The following is a 14,258-nucleotide window of genomic DNA, read 5'->3' as shown; positions in this document are numbered from 1 at the left end:
TCTTTTCCTTCTACAGATCAGGAGGGCTCCAGGGTCTTCAACATTCTGAGTGTAGAAATGTATTTAGAGAGAAGAGTGTATTTTTTGCACCTAGACCTTGGGTTTCTAAATGTCATTCTCCACTAAGAGGAAGCAGGACTTGTTGGAGAATGGCTGATTCCAGGACTGTGGCCAGGAGACGAGCAGCCTAGAATCTGTTATGCATACAAGGCGGCAATGCTCCAAGACTCAGCTGCCGGGAACCAGCACCACGGGGATCCCGCCAGCCACAGCTGGGATAAGTTGTGTGTCAAGGCAAATAATAACAATAACAGATTATAAGCCATTAAATAAAATAAGAAACCATGAGCCTACACGGCTAAATACACATGTTAATTATTTGTTCTTTTTTTTTTTTTTTGAGACGGAGTCTTGCTCCGTCACCTAGTTTGGAGTGCAGTGGTGTGATCTTGGCTCACTGCAACCTCTGCCTCTGGGGTTCAAGTAATTCTCTTGCCTCAGCCTCCCGAGTAGCTGGGACTGCAGGCACGCACCATCACGCCTATTTTTGTATTTTTAGTAGAGATGGGGTTTCACCATATTGGCCAGACTGGTCTCTAATTCCTGACCTCAGGTGATCTGTTCACCTTGGCCTCCCAAAGTGCCGGGATTACAGGCATCAGCCACTATGCCCGGCCTTATTTGTTCTTATGGCAGAAAGTCAACCAAAAAATGGAGAATAAATGCTGGAATTGAGAACACCACCACTGGAGTATCATCCTAGAAATGAAGCGATTCAAGCAGGAATCACTGACAGATACCCAAAACGGTGGGTCAGCTTGGTGAGAATGTTATTTATGTAGTAACAAAGTATCTCTTTCAAGATACTGAATTACAACCGGAAAAGTAGTAACTTTTTACAACAGACACCACCTTCACCAAGTGCAGGCTCTGGGACAGTCTCACCAGAGTGCACAGCTGCGATCTAACTGAGGGATGTCCTACAAAACCAGGCAACGATACCAAAAGAAAGAAAGAAGGAGGAGCTCACTCTTGAGGGTTCAACCAGCGACACCACCTGGGGTCCAGGGTTTGCTTTTGTTACAAAGGACTTTATTAGGACTATTAGTGCTATGTAAGAGCACGTCTTTGTTTCCAGGAAATTCAAGTATTTAGGGGTGAAGTGACATCACACCTGCAACTAACTTTCCAACTCCAGAAAAACGTGCCTGTGCATGGGGAAAGATAAGCAAACTCAGCAAAGCATTAACATTTGCGGAATCTGGGGTGAAGCTGGTGTGAGAATTCTGTGCACTGTTCTTGCAACTTTGAAGTCAAAAATTATGTCCCAAAAGAGCCCGAGTGGCTGGGTGTGGTGGCTCACACCTATAATCCCAGCACTTAGCAAGGCTGAGGCAGGATCACCTGAGGTCAGGAGTTCAAGACCAGTCTGGCCAACATGGTGAAACCATCTCTACTAAAAATACAAAAATTAGCCAGGTGTGGCTGGGAGTGGTGGCTCATGCCTGTAATCCCAGCACTTTGAGAGGCCGAGGCAGGTGGGTCACCTGAGGTCAGGAGTTCGAGATGAGCCTGGCCAACGTGGTAAAACCCTGCCTCTACTAAAAATACAAAAACTAGCTGGGCACGGTGGCTCACGCCTGTAATCCCAACACTTCAGGAGGCCGAGGCAGGTGGATCACCTGAGGTCAGGAGTTCGAGACCAGCCTGGCCAACATGGTGAAACCCCGTCTCTACTAAAAATACAATAATTAGCTGGGCATGGTGGTGGGCACCTGTAATCCCAGCTACTCAGGAGGCTGAGGCAGGAGAATTGCTTGAACCCAGGAGGTGGAGGCTGCAGTGAACTGAGATTGCACCGCTGCACTCCAGCCTGGGTGACAAGAGTGAAAATTCATCTCAAAACAAAAAACAAACAGCTTCAAAGGAACAAGTGTTGTTGTTTTGTCTCCTGTGCAGCCACAGGGGTGGGAGCCCCAGGCTGGAGTCCAGTGCAGTGCAGTCGTCAGCTGTGGCTCACGCTCTGCACCTGGTTTAGTCGCCCAGAGCCCAGACGCAGCCATCCTGGAGAACATGCACAGGTGGGGCTCTGGCAGCGGTTACTGAAACTGTGGCTGTAAAGCACAACGTCTGAGGAATGTGAAGAAGGAACAAGGGCAGCCCAGCCTGATTCCCAACACTGCACACATCCACACAGAGCCGCGGCTGGAAAGCTTCAACACTGCCACTGTGGTCTAGAGCGAGTCATCCAACAAAACCAGTTCCCAGCACATCTCAAAACCACATGGCACCATGTGCACCACTGCCATTCAGACCCTACTGCCCTCTCTGCTGGGTAAGCAGACCTGCAAGGATGGTCCTTGCCTCAGAACCTCAACAGACCCCAGGGAGCCATGGTGTCAAATGCTTCCAGCCTGAAAACACTTTAACCCCCTGGTGGTATGCTCAGGACAAATAGCCAATTGCTCCGGTGCAGGCCCACCAGTGAACTGGTGAAGCCAACATGATGCTGGGTATCGACTCACTAACTCCATCATTCCCGCCAGTCTATAATCAGCACAAAAAATGCATCAAAATCGTATGACACCAGCATTCTTCACCATTTAAAGCACTGTAGGAAAATTACTCTTTTAAAAGCTACTTCAAAAATATTACAAATATTAAATGAGTTAAATTTTAGCTCAAGTTCCTCTTAAAATTGTAAGGAATTTTGTACATATATAATGCTAAATATATATTTAAAAACCTATCAAGACCATCTCTTCATAATCAGCGGAGAACCAAGGACGGAGGCTCTCTCAAGGGCCTGAGCACACCACGAGGTACCTGCACCGTCCTCCTCACCAGGACCCTCACACCCCGTAAGGGGCACTGCGGAGAAACCGGGACTAGAGACCACAAGCTCCCCGCACCGTCCTCCTCACCAGGACCCTCACACCCCGTAAGGGGAACCGCGGAGAAACCGGGACTAGAGACCACGAGGCGCCTGCACCGTCCTCCTCACCAGGACCCTCACACCCCGTTAAGGGGAACTGCGGAGAAACCGGGACTACAGACCACGAGGCGCCTGCACCGTCCTCCTCACCAGGACCCTCACACCCCATTAAGGGGAACCGCGGAGAAACCGGGACTAGAGACCACGAGGCGCCTGCATCGATCCTCACTAGGACCCTCACACCCCGTAAGGGGCACCGCGGAGAAACCAGGACTAGAGACCACGAGGTCCCTGCACCATCCTCCTCACCAGGACCCTCACACCCCGTAAGGGGCACCGTGGAGAAACCAGGACTAGAGACCACAAGGTCCCTGCACTGTCCTCCTCACCAGGACCCTCACACCCCGTAAGGAGCACCACAGAGAAACCAGGACTAGAGACCACGAGGCGCCTGCATTGATCCTCACTAGGACCCTCACACCCCATAAGGGGCACCGCGGAGAAACCAGGACTAGAGACCACAAGGTCCCTGCACCGTCCTCCTCACCAGGACCCTCACACCCCGTAATGGGCAGGGCAGGTCCAAACTTCTTGGAACCTCAGTTTCTTTCCGATAGAGTGAGGAGGTTCTTACTTCTGCCAAACAGGATGAAGCCCGATAAAAACATACAATCTTATTAAAGATCAAAACGACAATCTAGTGACTATTATAACTTCACCCAAATGCAGTGTTTTAAGTTCCCAGAATGGTTCTTTGTCTAAAAATAACCACTGATTTGGTTAGGATGAATGTTGCTGGTGACAACAATGCAGGCAACAAGGGCACGGACCCACCCTGCCTGGTGACAACAACGCAGGCAACGAGGGCACGGACCCATCTTGCCTGGTGACAACAATGAAGGCAACGAGGGCACGGCCCACCCTGCCTGGTGACAACAATGAAGGCAACGAGGGCACGGCCCACCCTGCCTGGTGACAACAATGAAGGCAACGAGGGCACGGACCCACCTTGCCTGGTGACAACAACGCAGGCAACGAGGGCACGGACCCACCCTGCCTGGCTGGTGCTTTTCACAGGTTCACTCACACCTGCTATTTATAGAGGGAGATTTTACGGGGCCACAGGTTCCATTACCTCTCCGCAGTGCTCTGCCTCAGTAACTGATACCAAGCTACACAAGGCTCACTCACACATACCCACGTGAGATTCTTCTTTCTTTGTTAAAATTCCGTGCTATAAAGAACTGTTTAGACTGACGTTGTAATCTACGCTCTGGATCAGCGTGTACTCTGCTCCTCGGCACTGTGAGCATGCTGGCTGCACGTGTACAATCAACACCCACACCTCTCAGTTTCTCAAACAGTCTCAGCTAAACAAGTGACTGTCAAGCAGCCGGCAGCCAGTGGGGTCAAGAGCCACCTTTACTAAGGTGACGGCACACGAGCGGATGCTTGAGCTCAGCACACTCAGGCTGCGGCCGCTGTCTGCTCTCTGCAAGCTCCAGTTTAGCAGATTCAATGCTATGTTTTCAAAGATACTTCCCGTTATTCCTGAAAAATAAGTATTTTTATAAGCCCTGTGAAAGGATCAAGATAAAGGAACAATAATGGGTAGGCACCCTCCAGTCCCAAAACCGTCCTGGGCCAGAAGCTAATTCATAACGCCTGCAGGGTGAACACAGCGACCAAGCCTCAAGAGAGACAGGCTGTCCTCCCCGTGAATCCCACATCTCGTCAGCGGTGTCCTCAACAACACCCTCGGGAAATCTGATTTCCCAAGACTTTCTCCAAAGGCCCCTCACCAAGGAGCCACCAGGGCACGCAGGCACCCAGTAAGCCCTTGAGGGACCAAAACCGTGTGGCCACATCAAGGCCTTCACCCAAGCCAGAATTCCAACGTCAGATCGCCTGCGCATTCCTCAGGCAGCTGCCCTGAAACCCCGTTTCTGACACCTGAGTTTCTGATCCGTCAGCTGGGCAGGACCTGCTCTCTCTCACCAAGAGCCACGGGGTTCCATTGGCGCTGGGAGGTCTGTGTTAAAAGGAACCTCCTTTAGCACAAGCCCAGGAGCAGATTCCGCACCTCCCCTGCCCTCACATGCAGATGAGCTGCAGCCAGGGTTGGAGCCTCCACAGAAGCAGCTGTGGATTCTGTGCATGCTTGTCTACACGAGTGCGTGTCATCTGCATAATCTGAAAGGGGTACTCTAAGGATCAACACACGATAATCAGTCTACAAACATTTAAAGCAAACTTCAACCAAATGCTTGCTCTCCCAGATGAAGATCTCAGGAACCTGTAACTTCAAGAAAACTTTCAGAGGTGGTCAAGAGAAGTCAATTCTAAAACAGCCCACGTGCAATTCTGGGAACTTGCTTAGTAAAAGTCAAACACCTGGGCTGGTAAGCAGAGTCAATGACGGTTTAAGGCAGTTCCTCTTCCCTGATGTCTTCACCTTCCAGCCTCCAAGTGGTGTGACACCACAGAAGAGAACCGTGGAGCTGTTACTGGAAATAGCCACACCAGCAATCAGAGAAAAAAAGAAAAACGCAGGAAAAACCTTTTAAGTGAAAGTATTGTGACTCAGGCTCTCTGGAGGAAGGGAGATGCTCTTCAACAACTGACGTCCCAGAGGCATCGCAGGGATGAGAACTAAACTCACGCCCATCACCTTCCAACATCAGGATGGAATTATGCCCAATATTCTCTACTTCATCACAAAGCGGCACAATCTATTACGGAAAGACTTCCATATATCATCAGTCCCTCAGTCTCACGGGGGACGGGCTGCAGAACTCCTTTAGATACCAAATTCCGCATCCGCAGATACTCAGGTCCCGCAGTCAGCCTGGAGAACCCACGGATCCAGAAAGTCAGCCCTCTGTATAAACAGGCTGGGCTCCACATCCAGCAAACTGTCGGGCGTGGAACCCACGGATGTGGACAGCAGACGATTTACCGAAAAACATCTACATAAAGGTGGCCCTCGCAGACCAAAGTAAGTTGTTCGAGGGTCAGCTTTAAACCGTGTATAAACAGCTGCTGAGCTGGAACTCAACGTCCTGGAGAAATCCATCACTGTTGGGCTTTAAGCAAAAGCTGCGGAGATTTCTACCTGCAACTCTCTATGGAGAGATGTCGGCAAAGCCACCCCAAGTCCACAGTGCAGGGCGCTACTCCCATCACGGGGGTGCTGACAGAGAAACGCACTTGTAACCCACCCTGCTCACAAAATCTGTCAACAAGTGACTGACTCTAGTAATTTTCAACTGTGTTCCACACAGGTGCAGCAGGCATTTTGGGGAGGCCAACACATACCAGCTCCCAACGGCACCCCCCAGAGCCAGGGCAGCGTCATCTGGACCACACGGAGCGGACCGTCAGCAGCATGGACTCCTGCTGCAAATGCACCTCCCGAATTCAGCTAAGGCAACTGCGAGGCAGGAACCCGATTCCAAACAGACGACCAGAACTGCCAGGGCACATGCACACAGGGCTTTAGACTAAAGCCTTTCCAGTCGCTCCTTCCCGGATCTATGGCACCCACGCCCACTGCACGGGCAGGAACACCTCCGGAAATGCTGACGTCACACCACCACCACCACCACACTCCCCAGAACGCTCATAAAACCGCTATACACAAACCCAGAGGAGTACACGGAAATGGGGAAGGAGGCACCTCAAATTCCAGGCAGCAACGTCTGTGGCTTTCTCTAAGGCAGGGATTTACCTGCCGCCCATGGACTGGGGGCAGAGAGATGAGCCTCCTGGAACCAGAGGGACACCTGGTGCCACACAGACGCTCCATCTGAGGAGAAATGATATTACATCAGTGTCTCAAAGGGCCCTGTGAGGTACCCCAAGATCTCAAACAGCACCTCCCTGTAAACACTGCTGACTGCTGGGAACCCGTCATCAAGCTCATGACCTGGCTGACTGACTGATGCACTGGGTTGGTTTTATTCACTAGACTGACTGAACATGGAATTTCAATACTAACTTGCCACATAACCAAGTTACTCACCTGTCTAGACCAAAGTGGCCCTTTCTGTACAGAGGAACAGAATGAAACATCAGTAGGGCTCTTCCATCCTGGGGTTTTCTGTCCAGGGAATACACCAGCATTGGGGTCTGCCTCCACAATCCTCCCAGGTATGGCCAGTGCCCACTGAGGAAGCCGTGCAGGCATTTTCTGGGAGGCAAGGCCCTGAACCTCCCAGCCCCACCCACCAGCACGCAGGGGGCAGGAGTGAGTGCCCGTGCCGAGGGCCAAGGACCCAGGCTCTGTCTCCAAAGGAAGCGGAACCAGGACGTTCTGGGGCTGTGATGGGAAGACTCCTGTCCCAGTCCTCACTCCTGCGGAACCAGATGCAGAGCAGATCCTCAACAAACACAGGGTCAGGGCAAGCCACAGGGACAAGGAACGGCGGCTGCCGAGGAGGGAAGAGAGTGGCACCCCTAGAAGGAGCGGCACCTTTCCCAGAGGGAGCTCACGCCCGGCCCACTGCAGGCTGGAGTGTCCACCTCTCCCTGGAGTTTCTGTTCTCACAATCAAAACTACCAAAGCCAGGCCACGCGTGCCCGCCCATCCCAGAACACAAGGGTAGATTCAGACATGGCTGGACACTTCGGTGTTACAGAAACATATCCCCTTCTGGGGTCAGAGCACAGTTACTGAGAGCTGTGGAGTCTGTCACACGCCCACGTCACCCTGAAGCAGCCTGCGACAATGCCCACTGAGGTCAACCACGGGGCCACTGCCTTCGCTGCAGGCCTGGGTTCCGCCCGTTCCTTAGCCACGAAACAGAACTGCACCAGGTTTTACAACTGCGTTTCACAAAGTTTACAAAAATTTAAAGATGTGCACACACCCAACAATTTATATTTCAATTACAGGTCTGGAGCCTGCCTGATGACTCTTGTGCTCACAGCCACCCATGAGTTTTCCTAAGTCACAAAGGTGGAGCTAAAGGAAAGGGCGGGGACTATCACTGCAGAAAGAAAGAAACAAACATCATCGCTTTCCCAAACAGTAACTTCATGTAGCTATGCAGGACGCTTTCCTTTTATCTCAAAATGCTCCCCGTTGGTAAAACCACAGGTGGTGACTATCCAGTTTTAGGGGAGAAGCGTAGTGCCTGCGTCCCGCTTTATCGCCCCCTCACCAGGGGCGCCCCTGCCCACCGCGGACGCAGCAGCCCGGGGGGGTCCCCCAAGATCCCTCCCGGAGCCGCCCGCCCTCGGCCCCGCCCGGCTTGGCACACTCACCCTGGGGCGACCACCTGGCCCGGCTGCGCGCACAGCTCCCGCACCACGCCCGCGCGCTCCGACCTCAGCCTGCGTTCCGGCCGCGCAGGGCGCACGCAGCCCCCGGAGGCTACACGGGACTGAGAGGCCCCGGCGGGCTGCGCGGAAGCAGCGGCCTCAAACACGGCCAGCACCGAGCCGATGCGCACGGCCGCGCCCGCCGCCACCCTCCACTCCAGCAGGCGCAGCGGCGCGGGCCCCGGACAGCGCACCTCGGCCACAGCCGCCGTCGGGGCGCCCTCGGCAGGAACGCGACCCGCGGCCGGCACCTCCATCGCGGACAGAGGGCGGGCGGGCGGTCGCTACGGGGCCTGCGCTGCGCTCAGAGCGCAGCGCCCACCGCGGCGGCACAACCCAGGCTGCGACGCTGTAGTTCCTCTCGGTACCGGCTTCCACCCGCCGCCTGGCCCGCGCCGACTTCCTGGAGGGCGCGTGACGTCACGGCAAGAGCGCCGCGTGCGTGCGTGCGTACGTGCGCGTGTAAACACGAGCGCCGCGCGGGGCCGGGGCCGGCTCCGTCCTGGGGCTAAGCCTGCGTGCCGGCCGTGAAGAAGTGCGTTCCTGAGCCCTACCTACTTTTCCTCGGAGCGCTGGCACCGTGGAGCAGCGGCATGCAACGCGGGCCGCTGTCCCCCAGTCCTAGTGACGGTCCTGGCGCGCTCGGAACTACGTATCCCGGCGTGCACTGCGGGCAGGGCACGGCGGGACTACGAGTCCCAGCGTTCAACGCAGGCCTGCGTGCCATTACCCCGTCACGCGCTGAGACCAAGCCTCCTGAGACTACGAGTTCCGGCATACACCGCGAGCCGCTCTCCTCGACTCCCATCGCGCACTGCGAGTCGCAACGTCGCGGGCCTACGGGTCCCGGCATGCCTTGCGCGCCGCGGGCCCAGAGACCTGAGGCTGTCGGCGTTCTGGTGGCCCCGCCTCGTGTGCCCGCCGGACCCCACGCCGCGGGAGCTTGGGGGCTGCGGTCTTCTCTTCCTCCGACCTCACCTTCGATGCGGAAGCGCAGGGGCAGGTGCGCCGGCCTCGGCCCGCGCAGGCGGTGGGCCCGTCTGGGGCAAGGCGCCCGGAAGCGCCTGCTTGGTTCAGAAACATCGGACCGCAGCGGGAGGGCGGGCACCGGCGCGTGGTCTCAGTGGCCCCGGGCGAACCCTGATGAGCAGCAGCCGCAAGAGGCTTACTAAAGGAGCCAGTTTCTGCGTTTGTCTGGAATTTACGTGAATTAAGCTGGCGGGCGGGCTACCCAGCCTGTAGTCTCAGCACTTTGGGAGGCTGTGGCGGGCGGATCACCTGAGCTTGGGAATTGGAGACCAGCCTGCGCAACGTAGCAAGACCCTATCTCTAAAATAGATTCATTAATACTTAGCCGGGCGCGGTGGCTGAGGTCCCAGCTACTCGGCAGGCCGAGGCTGGCCAGAGCCAGGCCGCTCTGAACTTTTTATTTTTTCAGCCTTAATACCTGCCAGAATTCTTTTTTTACTATGTATCTTTGTCCTTACATATATACATTTTATGTACAATTGAGATTATCCTGTATTTGCCTTTTCCCCCTCACTTCTATATGGTGACTTTTCTCATGTGTCTGAATACTAACATTTTGGAAACTGTCCGCCTGAAAACGAGCGGAGGCACAGTTTCTCTAAGTAGAGAGTTTATTTGGGCCACACTTGAGCACAAATTCAAGGCGCCCTGAATGTGTACTCCGATTAGCAGTTAACAGTGGATTTTAAAGGCAAAAAAGGGGGCCAGGGAGTGGACTAATAGGAACTTGTTTGTGAGGAATTCTCACTCGTTTACAGAAATAACATTGATTAATGACTGACTATATGTTGTTCAGCTATTGAGTGTGGGTGTAGTGTCCAGTGTGGCGTCATTAGGTTAATTTATAGCTGTTTGTGGCGCTGTTGCCAACAGTAGCAGTTTAAAGAGGTGAACACAGGTCAAGGGGTAGTAGGGCGCAGTTGTCGCCTCATTTGAATGTCTCTCTCTGCCTGATAATTAAAAGGACTCGCGGTCCTCAGATAAAAATTCTCTTTTCTGAAAGCCATTTAAATGTGGTAATTAGAGTGGCCCAGAAGGGGCACAGTGCCTTTTAGCCCTCGCCATTACTTGCTGTTAGGAGTGCATTTTTTGTAGCTGCGGGTTTTTGACTATCTCTGCTGCTTTCTCCAGCCCCTGCCCCCTGACTACAAGGGAAAACGTGCGGCGCTCACGAGAGAGCGTTTATGGGATTTTTAAAAAAATGGGGATTGTGGGAAAATGGCACCAGCAGTCACAGTTTTTCTGTTTCTCACAATCCCATAAAAACAGAGCAACCAGATAACAAAACTAAAAAATGGGCAACATTTACAGACCACTGGATGGTGAAGAATTCCCATGAACCCCTGGTTCACACTGTAAGGACGGACTACTCAGATGTAGCCTGAAGCCGCCTCCTTACATACTGTAAGTTTAGCCTATAGGTTTCTCCATACGTAGTGAACAGTTATCTCATTGGATGTGTGGAGACTGTAACCTACTCTTGAACCAGTCACGGGGGCAGCACTTTAAACTCTGTTCCAATAAGCCAGACGCGAGCTGTAGCCACCCTGCTGTTTGCAGGCCTCACCTCTGCCTTCTGTGCCTCACTCCCTTTTCTGTCCGTAAGTCTTCGGCCACACAGCGGCACTGGCGTCTCTCTGAGCCTGTTCTGGTTTGAGGGGCTCCCTGATTCCTGAATCGTTCTTTGCTCAATTAAACTCTGTTAAATTTAATGTTTCTAAAGTTTTCGTTTGAACACTACCAACAGCGCAAGCCCTGGGTGATGTCGGGGCCTGCGAGAGAAAAAGTAGAGGGGCCGAGGGCTCCACACTCACTGTGTGAACAGGTTTGTCTCAAAGGTTGTTGATACATATCAGCATTCCCTATTTGAACCTGTTCCCACCAGCAGTATGTGAACTTTGGTTTGAAAAAATAATTCTGTAAAATGGGAAGAACCGTGTGTTATTTAGGGACTTTGAAATACAGACCTCAGTGGAACTGACAGACTGATCTAGGTAGACAGATGTAGACATCCCTAGATGATTACAACTCCAACCTGGATAGATGCCATGTAGTCTTCCAATTAGAGATGCTATACAGCAAATGAAACTTACCCATGTCTTTAATTGGTGTGCCACCTTTTGTTAAAATCCGCTATCTTACAAGCATCATGAGAGAAAACGTTAGTATCAGCAGATTGAAACATTTATTGGGAAGAAAGTGAGGCCGCATGAGAAATAGCATGAGCCACAACCTCTTAGTCAAGAATCGTGGGAACAGCTGTGTTTCGTGTGTTTCAGAACTCTGAATTGTTCTGATTTTAGGAAAGTGACGTGTGCATATTCCACTTGGGGCCTGGAGCAACACCCTCATCCAACTGATACTCCTGCAGCAAAATACAAGCAGGACGAAAAGGATCATGGGTCATCTTGTGCCAATTCAGGTTAGACTTTCCTGCCAAATGAAGTACACAAAACTTTTCATGTTTAGAACTGTGAATTTGGGCCAGGCACTGTGGCTCATGCCTGTAATCCCAGCACTTTGAGAGGCCGAGACAGGTGGATCACTTGAGCCCGGGAGTTCAAGACCAACCTGGGCAACATAGTGAGACCTCATTTCTACAAAAAATTAATTGAGTGTGGTGGCGTGCACCTGTCTGGAGTCCCAGCTACTCAGGAGGCTGAGGTGGGAGGATACATGGAGCCTGGGAGGTCAAGGCTGCAGTGAGCTGTGATTGCACCACTGTCCTCCAGTCTGAGCAACAGAGCGATACCCTGTCTTAAAAAAAATGGATACTACGGCCACAGATAAGAGGTATGGGACTGTAATGCAGTCACCTTTACGTAGTGGCCCAGGGGAAAAGGAGGAAACCTACTCCCCGGAATTCTAGTTTTATCCACGTCTCGGGTGGTTTTGGTGAAACCTGGAAGGATTCTGTGGTCACTTTTCCTCACTGATGTGTGTTTCCTCCAAACTCACCTGTGTCATTTGATCAGCATGCAAGGGTCTGTGCTAGCAAGGCCAGAACAAAAGGAGGTTAAGGGGAAGGACGGCAATTGTGGGAATAGAATATGGCCTTGGGGAGTCCAAGATCTCCTGGGCCTGGGTATCTGTGTGTGAACATCATCTGCATGTATGTTACTATGCTTGGGGCCCTCTAACTGTTTCACAGGCCAACATGTGGCCCCCAAGACCCTTATCTGACACCTTATGTGAAAACTCAGTGGATTAAAGACTAAACAAGAAATAAAGGTATACAATTTCTAGAAGAAAACAGAGGGGAAAAATTTATGACATTGGATTTAGCGGTGATTTATTGGATATGACACCAAACACATGGGCAACAAAAGTAAAACTAAGGCGACATCAGGCTTAGAAACTTATGTGCATCGAAGGACATAATCAACCTTTCCCTTCTGTGCAGGGAAAAGGTAACCTGTGGAATGTGAGAAAATATCTGCAAATCATGTATCTGATAAGGAGTTAATATCTGGAATATATAGACAACCACTCAACAGTAAAACAAGTCACCTCATTTAAAAATGAGCAAGGGACTTCAACAGACACTTCTCTGAAGAGGATATACAGTCAGCACTCTATCGATGGGTTTTGCATCCCTGGATGCAACCAGCCAGGGATTGAAAATATTTTTATTAAAAAAATATGCCCATGCTGAACATGTACAGACTTTCCTTCTCATTGTTCTCTAAACAATATAGTGTAACAACTATTTACATAACATTTACTTTGCATTAGCTATTATAAGTAATCTAGTGACGATTTAAAGGATGCAGGAGGGTGTGCATAGGTTACATGCAAATACTCCCAGCATCCTTAGATTTTGGTCCGTGGGAGGTTCTGGAACCAGTCTCCCACAGATGCCAAGGGACGGTCGTATTTACAAATGACCAGTAGGCACATGAAAAGATGCTCAAAATCACTGACCATTAGAGAAATGCGAACCACGGTCACAATGAGATAATCACTCCATCCTCATGAGGATGGCTGTGATGAAAACAGCATGGAGGTTTTCCTCAGAGTTAGCATGTGATCCAGGAATCCCACCTGTGCGTATTTACCCAAAGAATTGAAAGCAAGGTCTAAGGAGCCACTTGCACACCCATGTTCACAGCTGCAGTGTTCACAGTAGCCAAGAGGCAGAAACAACATAGTGTCAATCAACAGATGAATGGACAAGCAAGGTGGCCTATCTATGAGATGGGATATTATTGAGCCTTAAAAAGGAATGAAGGCCAGGCGCGGTGGCTTACGCCTGTAATCCCAGCACTTTGGGAGGCCGAGGTGGGCGGATCACGAGGTCAGGAGATCCAGACCATCCTGGCTAACACGGTGAAACCCTGTCTCTACTGAAAATAAAAGAATTAGCTGGGCATGGTGGCGGGTGCCTGTAGTCCCAGCTACTCGGGAGGCTGAGGCAGGAGAATGGCGTGAACCGGGAAGGTGGAGCTTGCAGTGAGCCGAGATCGCGTCACTGCACTCCAGCCTGGGTGACAGAGCAAGACTCCATCTCCAAAAAAAAAAAAAAAAAGGAATGAAATTCTGACCCGTGCTACAACATGAGTGAACCTTGAAGAAACTATGCTAAGTGAAATAAGCCAGCTGCGAAAGGGCAAATACTGTCTTTTTTTTTCTTTTCTTTTGAGACAGAGTCTTGCTCTGTTGCCAAGCTGGAGTGCAGTGGCATGATCTTGGCTCTGCCCCTTCTCTGAGATGCCTAAAGTCAAATTTATAGAAACAGAAAACAAAATGGTAGTTGCCAGGGCTGGGGGCAGGGTGGGCAGTTGTTTGATGGGTACAGAGTTTTAGTTTTGCAAGATAAAAAAAATTCTGGGATCTGTTGCAGACCAATATGAATAAACAATGCCACTAAAGTGTACACTTAAAAACAGTTAATATGGTAAATTTTATGTATTTTTTAGCCACAATTAAAATGTATTATTATTATTATTTTTTTTTTTTTTTTGAGACG

General features: G+C 51.3%; 1 protein-coding gene across 5 annotated transcripts in view; it reads right to left on the bottom strand.

Annotated features, from left to right (window-relative positions):
* CTDP1 (CTD phosphatase subunit 1) overlaps window positions 1-8,590 on the bottom strand; it is a 76,572-nt gene extending 67,982 nt beyond the window's left edge. For 4 of the 5 annotated variants that reach the window (XM_024236053.3, XM_024236054.3, XM_054538128.2 and 1 more), the window contains exon 1: window positions 8,204-8,517. In XM_024236053.3, the coding sequence (XP_024091821.3) occupies window positions 8,204-8,517 (314 nt within the window). Of the gene's footprint in view, window positions 1-8,203 lie in introns of all 5 variants that reach the window. The other variant, XM_024236055.3, reaches the window with a different exon arrangement.
* Window positions 8,591-14,258: the final 5,668 nt, after the last annotated feature.

Source organism: Pongo abelii, chromosome 17 (genome assembly GCF_028885655.2).
Source record: "Pongo abelii isolate AG06213 chromosome 17, NHGRI_mPonAbe1-v2.0_pri, whole genome shotgun sequence".
NCBI lineage: Eukaryota > Metazoa > Chordata > Mammalia > Primates > Hominidae > Pongo > Pongo abelii.
The sequence above is the reverse complement of the archived record's forward strand: the minus strand, read 5'-3'. Positions and strand labels throughout refer to the sequence as shown.